The 13810-nt window shown below is 35.6% G+C and overlaps 5 protein-coding genes across 7 annotated transcripts in view; 3 read left to right on the top strand and 2 right to left on the bottom strand.

The window, feature by feature from the left end:
* Window positions 1-56: 56 nt before the first annotated feature.
* Window positions 57-3410, bottom strand: LOC132908646 (methylcrotonoyl-CoA carboxylase subunit alpha, mitochondrial). The gene is given in 9 exon segments (XM_060962832.1): window positions 57-298; window positions 377-565; window positions 665-1159; window positions 1247-1459; window positions 1630-1926; window positions 2020-2354; window positions 2462-2846; window positions 2918-2987; window positions 3064-3410. Coding segments are annotated over 9 exon segments (2133 nt in total). The 5' UTR covers window positions 3102-3410; the 3' UTR covers window positions 57-187.
* Window positions 3411-3970: 560 nt separating this feature from the next.
* LOC132908675 (small ribosomal subunit protein bS1m) lies at window positions 3971-4801 on the bottom strand. The gene is made up of 3 exons (XM_060962892.1): window positions 4514-4801; window positions 4244-4365; window positions 3971-4183 (listed from the first exon to the last, which is right to left on the bottom strand). Exons 1-3 carry the CDS (start codon window positions 4790-4792, stop codon window positions 4036-4038), a joined length of 549 nt encoding a protein of 182 aa, XP_060818875.1. The 5' UTR covers window positions 4793-4801; the 3' UTR covers window positions 3971-4035.
* Window positions 4611-5881, top strand: LOC132908677 (large ribosomal subunit protein uL14m). 2 transcript variants are annotated; one of them, XM_060962894.1, is made up of 3 exons: window positions 4611-4734; window positions 5199-5402; window positions 5482-5881. In XM_060962894.1, exons 2-3 carry the CDS (start codon window positions 5213-5215, stop codon window positions 5733-5735), a joined length of 444 nt encoding a protein of 147 aa, XP_060818877.1. In that variant the 5' UTR covers window positions 4611-4734; window positions 5199-5212; the 3' UTR covers window positions 5736-5881. The 2 variants fall into 2 exon arrangements, with proteins under 2 accessions (XP_060818877.1, XP_060818876.1); XM_060962893.1 differs by lacking the exon at window positions 4611-4734 and adding an exon at window positions 4799-4930.
* A 614-nt stretch (window positions 5882-6495) lies between these two features.
* LOC132908664 (mitochondrial import receptor subunit TOM40 homolog 1) lies at window positions 6496-8752 on the top strand. The gene is made up of 6 exons (XM_060962875.1): window positions 6496-6891; window positions 7058-7172; window positions 7256-7509; window positions 7585-7746; window positions 7853-8002; window positions 8167-8752. Exons 1-6 carry the CDS (start codon window positions 6714-6716, stop codon window positions 8304-8306), a joined length of 999 nt encoding a protein of 332 aa, XP_060818858.1. The 5' UTR covers window positions 6496-6713; the 3' UTR covers window positions 8307-8752.
* Window positions 8753-11330: 2578 nt separating this feature from the next.
* Window positions 11331-13810, top strand: part of LOC132908635 (box A-binding factor-like) — a 32418-nt gene continuing 29938 nt past the window's right edge. For both annotated transcript variants that reach the window (XM_060962803.1, XM_060962802.1), the window contains exon 1: window positions 11331-12521. In XM_060962803.1, the coding sequence (XP_060818786.1) occupies window positions 12449-12521 (73 nt within the window). In that variant the 5' untranslated portion in view covers window positions 11331-12448. The remainder of the gene's footprint in view (window positions 12522-13810) is intronic.

Genomic DNA, 13810 nt, shown 5'->3' with positions numbered 1-13810 from the left:
ACGTAAGTACGTATATGTAATTTAAATTTGATTTGCGTATAAAATACACGTATACGTTGGTCGAATAAGAATTTATTATTAAATATTATGAATCTTTTGTAACTGTAAGATAAAAAAGAATTGTTTCAGAGCGATTAAGTAAAATAAAAAATAAAAGAAGACAATAACAATGTATAATGTTTGTGTTTCAAGATACAGATTTAGTTAATTTAACCAGAATTTTATCCTTTGGCACATTGTCACCTATCGAACATAGCACGTCTTCGACCATTCCATTTACGGATGCTCTGATAATGTGCTGTAAGTAAATAATGAACTTTGAAACATAAACACATGTCTGAAGTTACAATAATTTTGAAACATAATATAAACATACTTCCATCTTCATGGCGTTAATTACAAGTAAAGCGTCTCCAATTTTTACAGTGTCTCCTTTCGCCACACATACCTTTTCTACAGAACCTGGTATAGGACTTAAAGCTTTGCATGGATCCACCTTATTTTGACACTTTGTAAGATTATGAAGAAATTTTTTAGGAGGTATGTTAAATTGCCATTCACGGTCCTATAAAAATTAAAGTTGAAGATAATCAGGTCTTAGGCGTTTTTGTTTTTGGAATTAAAGTCATCGATCAAAAATATATTAAAATGGAAAGATACTAGCTTTGGTGAATAAATGCAATTTGTTATGAATTTTAATAATTTTCGTTCTAGCAATTGTTTCGTCAATTTCGGTACATAATTCCAGCGTGTTTTCCTTTTTCTTTAATGTGCCTGTTACTCTCCTCCAAGGACCGATTTGATTGATTCTCATGGAATAGACCTCAGGTTCAATGTATCTTATTTCAACTTCGATATCATCATCGCAAACGTTGAAATACAAAGTTCGCGTTAAAGTGTGATTAAACCTTAAACCAATTTCGGTTGCAAAAGGGCTGAAAGGATCAACAGTTGTAAGAGATGATCGTAAAGAATGCGTATCTTCGTAAAGTATAGAAGCGAGAGCAGCCTGAGCTACAACTTCACATGGCACGTGTAATTCTCGAAATAATTCTCGACAATGTTCCTCTATGAATCCCGTGTGTACTTCACCTTGCAAAAAATTCAAATGGGAACATAAATCTTTGATGAATTCTATATTAGTATTTAGTCCTGCTATCTAAAAATATATACAGAAAACAATATAAATATCCAAGATTTTCGATAAAATAATACGTATGCATTTTCCATTTGAAAATTTACTTACGTTGTAATCGTTTAACTTTGATCTAAGTATAGCCAACGCTTCTTTTCGATCTTTTCCCCAGACGATTAATTTAGCGATCATGGGGTCATAATATACTGATACTTGGTCTTTTTCACGAACTCCGGTTTCGATTCTAATCGCTTCAGTTTTGATTTCTGGAACTCTCATGTATGACAATTTACCCGCCCCCGGTAGAAAATTTTTTCTTGGTTCCTGCAATTTGTTGCAGTTTATTTATACAATTTAGCTAGTTTGCTGCAAGAAGCAACTACAATTTCACGATTGGTTATCGAAATTAATCCGGTTAATGGAAATATCAAAGCCATTTTATCTCGTCGAAGATACAAGTTATATGTTTTATAAAGAAAGAAATTTGTCATTACTTCTGCATAAATTCTCGCTTCAAAGGCATGTCCTCGAAAATTAATTTGTGCCTGTTTTAATGGAAGTTCCTCTCCCGCTGCTATTCGTAACTGCCATTCAACCAAATCCAATCCCGTAATTGCTTCCGTTATGGGATGTTCTACTTGAAGACGTGTATTCATTTCCATAAAATAAAAATTATTTTGATCACGGTCCATTATAAATTCGACGGTACCAGCGCCAACATATCCTACCGCTTTTGCCGCTCGAACTGCTGTTGCGCCTAAGTCCGATCTCAAATTTGTTGAAATACCAGGCTACGAAACAGAACAGTCATTATATTATTATGATTTTCATAGTATTAAAAAGATGTCAAGTCTCTCACATTGCAAAGGTTTGAATATACGTACCGCAGGTGCTTCTTCGATAATCTTTTGATGTCTCCTTTGAATGGAACAATCCCTTTCAAACATGTGAACAATATTTCCATGTTTATCTGCGAAAATTTGTACTTCAATATGTCTTGGATTCCTGATATATTGTTCGAGTAAAATGGCAGAATCACCAAATGCTTTTTTGGATTCAGTCTTTGCAGATTCCAAAGCTTCAATAAACTCTGATTCTTTTAGAACTATTCTCATGCCTTTTCCTCCACCACCACATACAGCTTTTATCATTAAAGGAAAACCTATCTTCTTTGCCTCCAATAGTAAGGTTTCATTAGACTGGTTATCTCCATGATATCCTATTTTTGTCAATAGCATAATAATCAGATTTGAATATTTTATTTATATATGTTATGTGTGTTTGTATATCTGTGTACACACTCTTGTACAGTGACACAAATCGTACCTGCTATAACAGGAATTCCAGCTTTTATCATCATATCTTTTGAAGTACTTTTAATTCCCATATTTTTAATTGCATCTGCTGGAGGCCCAACAAATACAATATTTTCCTTCTGGCAGAGTTCCGCAAATTCTGCATTTTCTGAGAGAAAACCATAACCAGGATGTATAGCTTGACTCTTTGACTTTTTTGCTACAGAGATAATTTTGTCCTGTCTTAAGTAGCTCTGGCTAGATGGTGCAGGGCCGATACAATATGCTTCATCTGCTTGTTCTACATGCAAAGAATCTTTATCTATATCGCTATATACTGCAACAGTCTTTACTCCTAATTTTTTAGCAGTTCTTGCTACACGGCATGCAATTTCTCCTCTGTTTGCAATTAGAATCTATAATACAGTAAAGAACTGCATAAGCTCTGTTAATTTTCAAAATTGTGACTTGAAAAATTAATTCTTACTTTATTAAATCGGTCAGTTGTGATTTTTGAGATATGTAAATTACGACTATGTGAAATCAATGTACTGCATCTGAGCATTATTGATAATATATAATTATCCAATTTCATACAGAAAAATGGATTAACACACTTAACAATTTACTTACTGCAAAATTGATGTTTATATTTTTTCTATTAGACACATGATCTACTCCTAAAATGAATTGCTACCGTAATAGCTGTAAATGAACGCCCTTCCGATTCTTGCCTTCAAAACAAAGTTTATCATTCGTCCCATCTATATTGAGCATTAAAGCATTTTACGTAAGCAAACCACCAATCGCTAACCTTCACGGAGAGGTTATACCGATGGTTATACTCATACATACATATTTACGCATACTGTATGCATAGATAAGATAATAATATGAATGTATACGTAACTGTTTATAATTTAAACATGAAAATTTTTATTATTTTACAATTAGATACGAATTTAAGCATTTAATAGCTTTTTAAAGAAAAATTTCGTCCCATGAATGGACAGAATCCGCTACCGCAGCTTTGTTTACATAATTTGTTTATTTCACGCTCAAATTAGACATGGTGTGAATGTGCGTGGGATTAAACAAATTACGAAAATATTCTTTACATTTTGTGTGTTTGGTATCGATTTGTCAATCGTTTGGCTATTTTTGCTGCTATGATTTATGCGTAGGTTATGTTTGTTTGTAGGTGGTGAATGTATTGATTATAAAATGGACCTGTGTGATTTTTATGTCTATCTATGATAGGAATATTTTGGCTGAAAGAATAATAAAAGGAGAAATTTCCGAACTGGGTATAGTGATATGACAGATATGACGCTCTAACCAAGCTAATGGGCTGAAGTGAAATTAATTTCTTTTATAAAAAACGATAGAATCACACTAATATAATTCCAGAAATAAAATCCATTATACAATACAAATATAGTAAATCAACTTAACTACACAATCATATTAACTACACGAACATATAATATGGTAATCTCAATAGTAATAATATTCCATACAATAAAAAAATAAGAGATGGTCAAATGAAGCATTCTTTTATTTATTTATGCTATATTATTGTACAAAATAAACGTAATTATAGTTTTACTGTAATTTCGGTGGAGATTGTGCTAAACCAAGAAGAACGCAATCTGCTTCTAAGAGTGTTAAATCAGAAGATGCTCCTAAAAATCGCGAAGACAATTCTAAATTCTTTATTAACAATTTAACCTGCGAACCTCTGATATATTGACTGTAATAATAAAAATTAACATTATTACTTATTAAAGCATATATTCTACTTGTGACTTACATAGAATTTTTGTGAGGCCTTGGGCAAACACAATGAAATTTCCATCCAAAGTCAATGTATAAGTCATTATCAACAATGTGAAAAATTTCTCCCACAACTACTTTTTCTTCAGGATCTCCTAGCTGAAATACAATTAATATACATAAATGGTAAATTAGAAACTTGGATTTTGTTTAAAAAGAACAAAGAAGCAAGAAAAAAAAAAGGCATATATATAATAAATGCTACAAATGTTAGATTGTGTAATAGAATAAAACATTTAATATTTACGTCTATAAATTTCGAATGTCGAAGTAACCAAGTGAAAGTATTGCGTTTTGGAACCACTAAATTCTTCTCAATTTCAATATTATCAATCGATTGAGCAATTAATTTGGAATCAATAGTTTCTAAATCTTGGTCAGTATTGTCTTGTCCCTTCGCATTTGTTATAGTTTCGTCACTTTTTCCTTCTATACAATAATTTCGGACGAACAGTGAACTGATTCGAGGTGCGTAAGCGAGATATAATTGTTTAATTGCTCTTTGATGATATCGAACCTTATTCATTTTAGTAGGCGAGGAACGTGTTTCCTGTTAAAATTTCATATAGGTTATGTTCTGATGTTTCACTTGTTCCGAACATTGGTCATTCTTAAAGTTCGAAAGAAAACATTTTCAGTACTTCGGCAGTTTCAGATAAATTAAGTGAGTCGTGCTATTTTGGTGCTAAAATAAAAAGTTTCAAGATAAATAGTTCTACTTTCTGTTAACTGACGCATTAATTAAATTTTTTAATTGAATAAATGTAAATCTAGGAAATAAAATGTGAAAAAAGTCGTGTTGATAAACCAAATTTAAATTTTATAATTTCATTTCTTTTGCTGTACAAAGTTAATTGTTTTTATTGAAAAAATTAAACTATACTAAATAATAATATTGTTTACTATAATAATATAAACGTTTTTTATTACAGAAAATATTGCAATAATGCCTATACATGGTACGCTATGCAATATTGTATCCAGAAATGTTTCTACATCGACGATATGTAATCAAATAATAAAATTGACAAGATTAAGAGTTGTGGACAATAGTGAAATTGGAAAGCAGGCTATGATGGAAGGAAAACCACCACGTTGTATTCATGTTTATAATAAAACAGGAGTTGGTTATATAGGTTGGTTAAGCTAACAGATAAATTATTGAAATATATTCATAACAGATATATTATTTATCTTTATTTGTAATCAATGTAGGGGACAGAGTATTAGTTGCCATAAAAGGTGAGAAAAAGAAAGGTATATTGGTTGGTTTGAAACAACGTCAAAATCCCAAAATACCAAGATTTGACAGCAATAATATAGTTCTCATAGATGACAGTGGAACACCTTTAGGTACTAGGATCTATGTACCAATTCCTCATATCCTAAGAACAATCATGAAAAATAAAACACACAGCAAAGGTGCAGATTATACAAAATTGCTAGCTATTGCCACAAAATTTGTATAATACATACAAGCGTACATTTCTTTATATAGGTACTACCTTAAACAGTTAGAAACTGCATCTGCATAAATATGTATATATGTTAATATTATTATGTATATATACAGCAAATTATATATGCATAACAAAATAAAGTGTTACATTCATAATGTCAACTGTATTATTATATATTATAGATATTAACTGGGAACGCAAATCATGTTACTGGTCCAAATTTGAAACGAATAGTACGAAATGTGATTTATACGAATTTATTTGTTTATACATATATAAATGAAAGTTTGCGTTGATTTTGAAGAGAGGCGCTGGAATCGCCTAATCCTAGCATTTATCTTTGATAAAACCGCTCTCGTAAGCTGAAATCCGCTTTCCAACAGTGGAGTACATAGCATTACCAACATAAGGTAGCTTTCCTAGAGATTATAACTAGGATAACCTACTTTGGTCTACAAGCGGGGAAAGGTAAAGAAATACGAATTACACAAGTGGACGAAAAGTTCGTTTTTATATGTAGCAAGAATTATGAATATTATTTTATAGATAAAAAATTTATGTTAAATTGTTTTGAATATGTTCATATTTTACATTTAGATTGGAGAAAAAATAAATATATATATTGATAGTTGCAACGTGCAACCAATCAGAATAAGGAAATAGTACGCGTGACGCGTACTTCGATTTAAAAGTTGTTCGGTTGCCTGATGAGTTTTTACTTGTAATATATATCATGTTTTAATAGGGATATTTCGAGGAAAAGAGAATTTCCATGCTCTGAGCGGTAGTGGCTATCTTTTACAAATGGCGGCTTAGGTAGAAGCACGCTGTTTCGTTTAATCGGCAGATTTTTCATTAACGATTTTTGTGTATATATAGTAAATATTTAACGTTTTTGCGTAAGAATTGATACCGAATGAAACGTTAGAGTATTGTACAGAGAAACAAACAAAATTATTAAAATTCTTAGACATAAAATCCAGAAAAATGGGAAACGTACTGGCAGCCTCTGTACCTCCTCCACCTTCGCCGCCACCTCCAACCTCAGGTTTACTACCAAATTTAGAAAAACCAGATTCTTCCGAGTCACTGCAGTCGTCTGACAGATTTTCCGATGGTTTGAAAAATCCTGGTACAATCGAGGATCTTCATAAAAAATGTAAAGGTAGGGTATCCGTGTATCTATTCCATCCATTTTCACGTGATCGATGTATTAATCTTGTTTCTTTTGATTATTCTATTTTTTTTTTTATTATTCTTAGTCTTATTTTCACATTATTGTTACAGAAACGATTAAACATACATGTATTAAAATATTAATTTAATCGTAGATGTATTTCCCGCAAACTTTGAGGGTGCGAAGCTGATGTTTAATAAAGGTCTTAGTAATCATTTCCAAATATCACATACGATAAGCATGAGTTCCATTGCACAATCTGGATATAGGTATGGTTGAAATTATGAATAAAGTTGGGTACTAGTTGGAAATTGATGGTCAACAACTGATACTAATGGTCGAATATGTTCAGGTTCGGTGCAACGTATGTCGGTACTCAGCAACCAGTACCTTCGGAAGCTTATCCAGTGTTACTGGGTGATATCGATCCAACTGGAAATCTTAATGCTAATATTATTCATCAGTTTGGTGAAAGGTTAAGAGGAAAATTAGCTACTCAAGTGCACAAAAATAAATTTACTGCTGTTCAAATGACAACGGATTATCGCGGTGACGCGTATACAGTCTCTATGACTTTGGGTAATCCGGATATACTTAATGGTTCTGGTAAGCGCGCGAGGTAAAGATCGATTATGTAAACTTTTCGAAACGATTATGGTACGGAATGAATTGTTTTTCCAGGCGTTTTCGTAATGCATTATCTTCAAAGCATAACTCCATCTGTCGCGTTGGGTGCAGAACTCGCTTGTCAACGAGGCGCAGTCATACCAGGAGGTCATGTCGCTGTTCTTTCAGCCGCTGGAAGGTATACGAACGGAGACTCTACGATTAGTGGTAGTTTCGGTGCGTTAAAGGCGATACTCCCGATGAACCCAATAATCATAATATGGTCGTCTGCCCTATAATTGTGAAACAATTCATAGCTAATAACAAAATCGTTTTTCAATAGGTTTATCTGGGTTACATTTGTGTTTTCATCAAAAAGCTAGTCAGCAGCTGCAAGTTGGTGTAGAATTGGAAATTAATTCCCGAATTCAAGAATCTACCGGAGCTATTGCTTACCAAGTCGATTTACCCAAAGCTGATTTAATATTTAGAGGTACGATAGGGCACGTAGCTGCTAGTTCTAGATTGTTTATTCTATCGTTAATTCGTTTACATTCTTATACTATTTTGTTGCTCCATTCCTTTTTCATTCGTTTGTTTGTACGTTCATTTTCGAAGCATATTTTTATTATATTCATTGTATTTATTATATTATAGGAACTGTAGATTCGAATTGGACAGTGGGTGCTGTTTTGGAGAAAAAATTACAACCATTACCATTTACATTTGCGTTAAGTGGTATGATAAATCATAGTAAGCCACAATTTAGACTGGGTTGTGGATTGATAATTGGTTAAGAGTAGCACGTAAACGAGTGCGAATCACGTACATAATCTAGTTAAATGTCAGGAAGGAAAACAATGGAGTACCACAGCTTTTGAGGATACTACTCAAAAGAAACTTGTAACTAATAGCGACTATTAACGAATATCCAACCTGATTCCCTTTTATTTGTTGATTACCTCATCTGCTCGGCATCGTGTTTATATAAGATCGTTTTTGTTTATTTTTTATTAAAGAAATCGTATCAACAGGTTTTCCTAATTGTGTATGTTTCCTCACTTTAAGGCATGCTGTCTTCATTATTACCTTTATACACGATTGGTCGGGATCGATCAACGTCTTCAATCGTTCGTCGACCGACAGTCGTGGCTTGTAAATTTTCCGAAATAAGTGATATCCGATAAAAGACGTAAAGTATATGGTGATCTGATCGCGATCGTGTCTGTTCTCCGAATATAAAGGAACGCGCTTGTACAATAACGTGAACGGTACCGTCAACATTTTTTATCTTCGAAAATACACATGTATTCTGTTATACGCGTACGCAACAGCATTAATTCAGAGGTCATAGAAAGATATAATAGTTCATAACAGAAAAAGGTGTATTGAACGAAAAATTTCTTTGGAATCGAACAGAATTATATAAAAGTACAATAAATTTTACGTTACAGGAAGAAACTATTTTTAATATGTTATTTATTGTAATTTGTAGAACCCTTATTCGAGGAAAAATCTTTATATCTCGAGTAAATTCTACGCTCAGATATACGTGTATGTATTACAATTTATCGACTCGTTATTCAGTTTTCTTTGATTCAATAATTCTATCCATACCGGTAGAGAGCGTGTAAGTACAACGTAAACTAAAGCAAAAGAATAAATAGTATACAAGCATCGTTGTGGAACACGAGCTCCGTAGAAATATCGACTTAAATACCGAGCAGTATTATCAATTGGTTACGATACACTTTGTTCTTGCTTTGCCGTGCTTACGTATACTGATGCAAATACGTTTGGAAAAATAAAGCAGCGCGCATTCATATCGTTTAACGATGTTGACCTTTGACTCTCTAATCGCCCATCTTTATTTTAAGCTAATAACACGAGTTGTTCTCATATTGAACAAAAAATACAACCATAAAATGGTAGCCGTGTAGGGTAATATTTTGCTCGTTTACTCGACAGTTTGGGAAAAACAAATAGAAGAATGAGCGAGGGAGAGAGAGAAAGAGAGAGAGAGAAAGGACGAAGAAACATCTATGACTTGAAATGAAATTGTCATGTAACGTATCGTTTATCGAGACTTGGACGTAGAATTGTCGATGAAACGTACATTCTTGCGATAACCGATCAAGATTTTCTTACGCTAAAAATTTATATTTATCTGAGTAGTAGCATAAGTATAGTGTATATATATATATATATATACACACACACACACACTATACTAGCTTAAGAAAAAAATGTAGGCTAAACTTAAGAAAAACAATGAATTTCCGCTGTTGCGAATCGTCTTAGCCTATTTATTCGTGTCGCAAACTGGTTTGTATAAATGGAGTTAAGCTTGCGTGGAGATGTTGATTGTTTCTCGACGAATACAATAAGCGATCAGCAGAAAAGTTAAGAGAGGCTGGCAACACGAGCTTAGCCGTGTACAGCGCGGTATGGAGTTTAAGAGCACGACAAAACCAAGTGCATGCGTAACTTTCGTTCTTCCGTTCAGCGAATTCTTTTATTAACTATGAAATATCGAGCGTTATTCGCTACAAGTGCATCATTATCTGAATTCGTGTTTTCTGGTTGTCGCGTGTTATATGTATAGGAAGGATGAATTGGACTAGTATCCATTGATCCATATGATTGGTCTTGCCGAAGATGGATGAATGAACATGATTGTCCTTGAGTTTCGGTATACGTGCATAGCTTCCGGTAACGCGTTACCGGAACGTGACCGAGAAAAGCGATTTATTTACTCGATCAAAGAATACGATCAACATTCGCAGGAACAGACTGTACAAATATACGTATTTCACTGAGGGTAATGAGTATCGTGAGACCCACGAATGTATAGATTATAAGAGGACATGGGTCAATATGAATCACTTTTACAAACAACAAACACCGAAACTATTATAAGATGGCCGTTTCTTGTTCTATTTATATACAGTATTTATATATCTATATATATATTTTGTATTATGCAAACCTACTTAGTTACTCATATTGTCATTATCGGTCGTTTGTTGCTGACATTTTTAAAAGATTTGGAAAGATTTTTGAAAAGATATGAAAGGATTGTTGAAAAAATGTTCACGGTTATAGAACTACAACAATAGGTGATTTATGTTGGGTGCGTAGTCTGGGTTCAAGGAAAAGAGAAGCTCCATGAGTCATTAAAAAGATCCATATCGAAGGGGACACTTACGCCAATAAATAACCGACGTCGACTATTTTGTTCGAATCTTCGAAATAACCGAGGGACTTTATACGAGATTGTATCGTTGCGTTTAAAATGAAAATTGGATACGAATTGAACCGGATTAGGGGCGGAAAACGGAAATATGGACTGGGGAAAGATTTCCGAGTAACGTTGTCAGTACGCGTGAGTTACATATTCATGCACGTTGGTTAGACGCGCAACTCGTCTAGATATTTCATTGAAATATTAGTCGAAGGGCATTCGGGGAATATTAATTCGATTGCTGTGTATTATTTGTAGCACTACGAGATTAATAATCGAGGTTGGAAGGGCAGCAGCGTAAACTAATTAGACACACAAAGGCACAAAGGTAGATGGATGGGGTGGAGGTATCGTGGATCGAGAGAAGGAAAAGTAGGGGAAGGAAAAAAAGAGGGTAAGAGAGTAGGAGGGAAACCGGCAGGGATAATGATAAGGAGAACGAGGAGTTGACGAAGGGGCGAGGTAATGGAGGAGAGGCAGCGACTATATATGTTTATTGGTATATGTTTGCATATATGTACGTATGTACGCGTACGATTGATAAGAAAAACACGTTGGAAAAGAAAGGAAGCGGCGCATGCGCTTTTCGCGAGGATCGACGTGTGTCATGGAACGCGAACGTGCACGAGGCGCGTATACGAACAGCGTTGATCCAAATCGATCAACGACGATGCGATCGAGTCGATGGTGTGCAGTTTTCCTTGATGGTACTCGCGATATCCCCACCGTAGAACGCGAACAAGTTGTCGATCGCAGGGGAATCGGGACTTCCCCTGTCAGCTAACGTTAGGCCAAAACTTGGTCGTTTCGAGGTATTCGCCGTCAGCTTTCTTGCTCTTTTCGAAAATTTGTTCACCTTGATCGTCCCGTTTCCTTCGAAATTGAAGCGCAACGTATACGGGTTCGTGCCTGGCTGACACGCGCAATCCGATTCGACTCGAATCGATCAAGACTCGATTCGATTAGATCCAACTCGATACGATCCAATCCCATTGGATCGAACACCATTAGGCTGAATCGATTTAACTCCATCCGATTTGATTCGACCATCCACAGAGTTCTATTTCTCTCTCTCTCTCTCTCTCTCTCTCTCTCTCTCTCTCTCTTTCACACACACATACGCACACACATGTATATGCACATGCATACATACTTCGTTATGCATGCTCTCATTCTCACTCTATCGGTTCTTTCGCTCTTTCGCTTTCTCGCTCTGTCGTTCTTTTCGTCGAGTGCCCTCTTTGTTAGCTCCACTCTGCTCACTGGTCTCCTCTGTGTACATAATGCACACCAGCCTCGCTACCGATCTTAGAACAGTGGTCAACGCGTACACGATCCTAATCGGCAAACGGTGAAATTTGAAGGAATCTTTAAAGGAACTGCGAGTAATAAAATAATTTGTATATCGTTGGGATTTGCAGCGGTTAAACAAGTGTTGGCTGTGTTGTAAATTCCCGTTTATGTCACTTGTTCTGTGAAAGTACAAGCAATCGTGATAGCCAACGAGTTTCTAACCTCGACCGCAGTATTACGAGTATACAAGTGTGACACGAAAAAAGTAACGCGCGAAGGGACGTTCGATTCGAGATTCGAGCTCCGAAGAGTCGTCGAAGTTTCGAGAACGATTCGACCGAAGATTCGTTCAGCGGAGGAGTTTGGCTTCGCGCGGTACCAACATCAAGAAACGGGAGAGGGATGAAGAGTAGGAAATCCGATGATGAAATTCGTGAAGAAATGGCGAAACATCGACGACACATCAACGAATACGGTGAGCGTACTGATTCGGTGATTTCGCGATCCGTGTTTGATCGATTTAACGGGTCGGCAGACACTAACGGTTAGCGAGCGATTGGAAACGATTCGCGGTCCGTCGATCGAATGGAATGAAGGAATGTTTGGAAAATAGTTTTGGAGGGAAGGTGATAAAACGAGAATGGACAGGAAGACAGAAAAAAAAAAAAAAGAAAAAAGAACAAAACGAGACTGCACGAGTTTCGAGAGCGTCGGAAAGAATCGGTTAACAACGGGCCGCGGTGGTCCGCGAGTCACTGGAAACCTGGGGCCGATCGTGGGGGATGTATATACGTTGGATATCAGAGTGATAATTCTATTACTGGTGACGATAACGCGATGTACGCGTTAATAACTGTCGTCGTTGCGTTTGCCTTTGCGAATCGGCCTACGAGATTTTCGTGAATGGCCATAGATTCGATAAGTCGCGACGCGACACCAGTATGCCGGAACTATCCCTCGTCCGTGCTATTCTCCTGTTTTTCTTTCTTTTTTTCCCTACAAATTTCGAAATATTTTCGATACAGTTCGATACAGGAAATTGACACTCGACGAACCGCGTATCAGATATACCAATATCGTATATCCTAAACAAGACGACGTAACCCTACCAAGATTTTTTCGTGGAACATTGAAAATTGTTTTGGGGTTAGGTTTGGACATTTACCCAATTTGGACATTTACCCATTACATTTACCCAATGTATTTAGGTATAGTCATTCAGGTCGAAGGAACCCGAGTAAAGTAGGAAGAAAAAGGGAACGAGGTACGGTTAAGTTCGTAACGAGTACTATTAGCACGTTCGACCAAGTTTTTAAAGCCGGACTGAATATCGGGAAATTTTTATTTTCCTTTCGTTTTTATGGAAATGGAGTTTTCCAGCAAACTTTTCCTATTTTTAATCGACGTCGGCTGTTGGACGGATGTGATACGACGTTCAGAGATACGAGATACGAGATACGTGGCAAACATCGTATTAATAAAGTCGCAGTAGCAATTGAAATTGGTTGGTAAAGACGAGGATCGTCGTCGAGAGATGGAATTTTTCAAGCGTAAAAGCTATGAACGCGAAGTTCCAATGTTAGTTTACAGGGTCCAAGTCCAATCCTGTTATCAAAGTTTTTCTACCATACGATGGACGTGTTGCGTCGTCATGGGTCAACGTACGCAACAATAGCGCGATATTAGCGTGCTAGCGTTGAAAGTTACCCGTTAAATCAATTCGTTGCCGTACAGTTTGCTCGTGTATGTAGACGTTTTCATAAA

This window comes from Bombus pascuorum, chromosome 7 (genome assembly GCF_905332965.1).
Source record: "Bombus pascuorum chromosome 7, iyBomPasc1.1, whole genome shotgun sequence".
Lineage (NCBI taxonomy): Eukaryota > Metazoa > Arthropoda > Insecta > Hymenoptera > Apidae > Bombus > Bombus pascuorum.
This window is presented reverse-complemented; position numbering and strand designations above follow the sequence as displayed.

Coding starts and splice junctions, on each gene's coding strand:
- LOC132908677 (XM_060962894.1), top strand. CDS start 5,213: ATGCCTATACATGGTACGCTATGCAATATTGTATCCAGAAATGTTTCT. Junction 5,403..5,481: donor AACAGGAGTTGGTTATATAG/GTTGGTTAAGCT, acceptor TAATCAATGTAG/GGGACAGAGTATTAGTTGCC.
- LOC132908664 (XM_060962875.1), top strand. CDS start 6,714: ATGGGAAACGTACTGGCAGCCTCTGTACCTCCTCCACCTTCGCCGCCA. Junction 6,892..7,057: donor TCTTCATAAAAAATGTAAAG/GTAGGGTATCCG, acceptor ATTTAATCGTAG/ATGTATTTCCCGCAAACTTT. Junction 7,747..7,852: donor TACGATTAGTGGTAGTTTCG/GTGCGTTAAAGG, acceptor GTTTTTCAATAG/GTTTATCTGGGTTACATTTG.
- LOC132908675 (XM_060962892.1), bottom strand. CDS start 4,792: ATGAATAAGGTTCGATATCATCAAAGAGCAATTAAACAATTATATCTC. Junction 4,366..4,513: donor GACATTCGAAATTTATAGAC/GTAAATATTAAA, acceptor ATTGTATTTCAG/CTAGGAGATCCTGAAGAAAA. Junction 4,184..4,243: donor AGGCCTCACAAAAATTCTAT/GTAAGTCACAAG, acceptor TTATTATTACAG/TCAATATATCAGAGGTTCGC.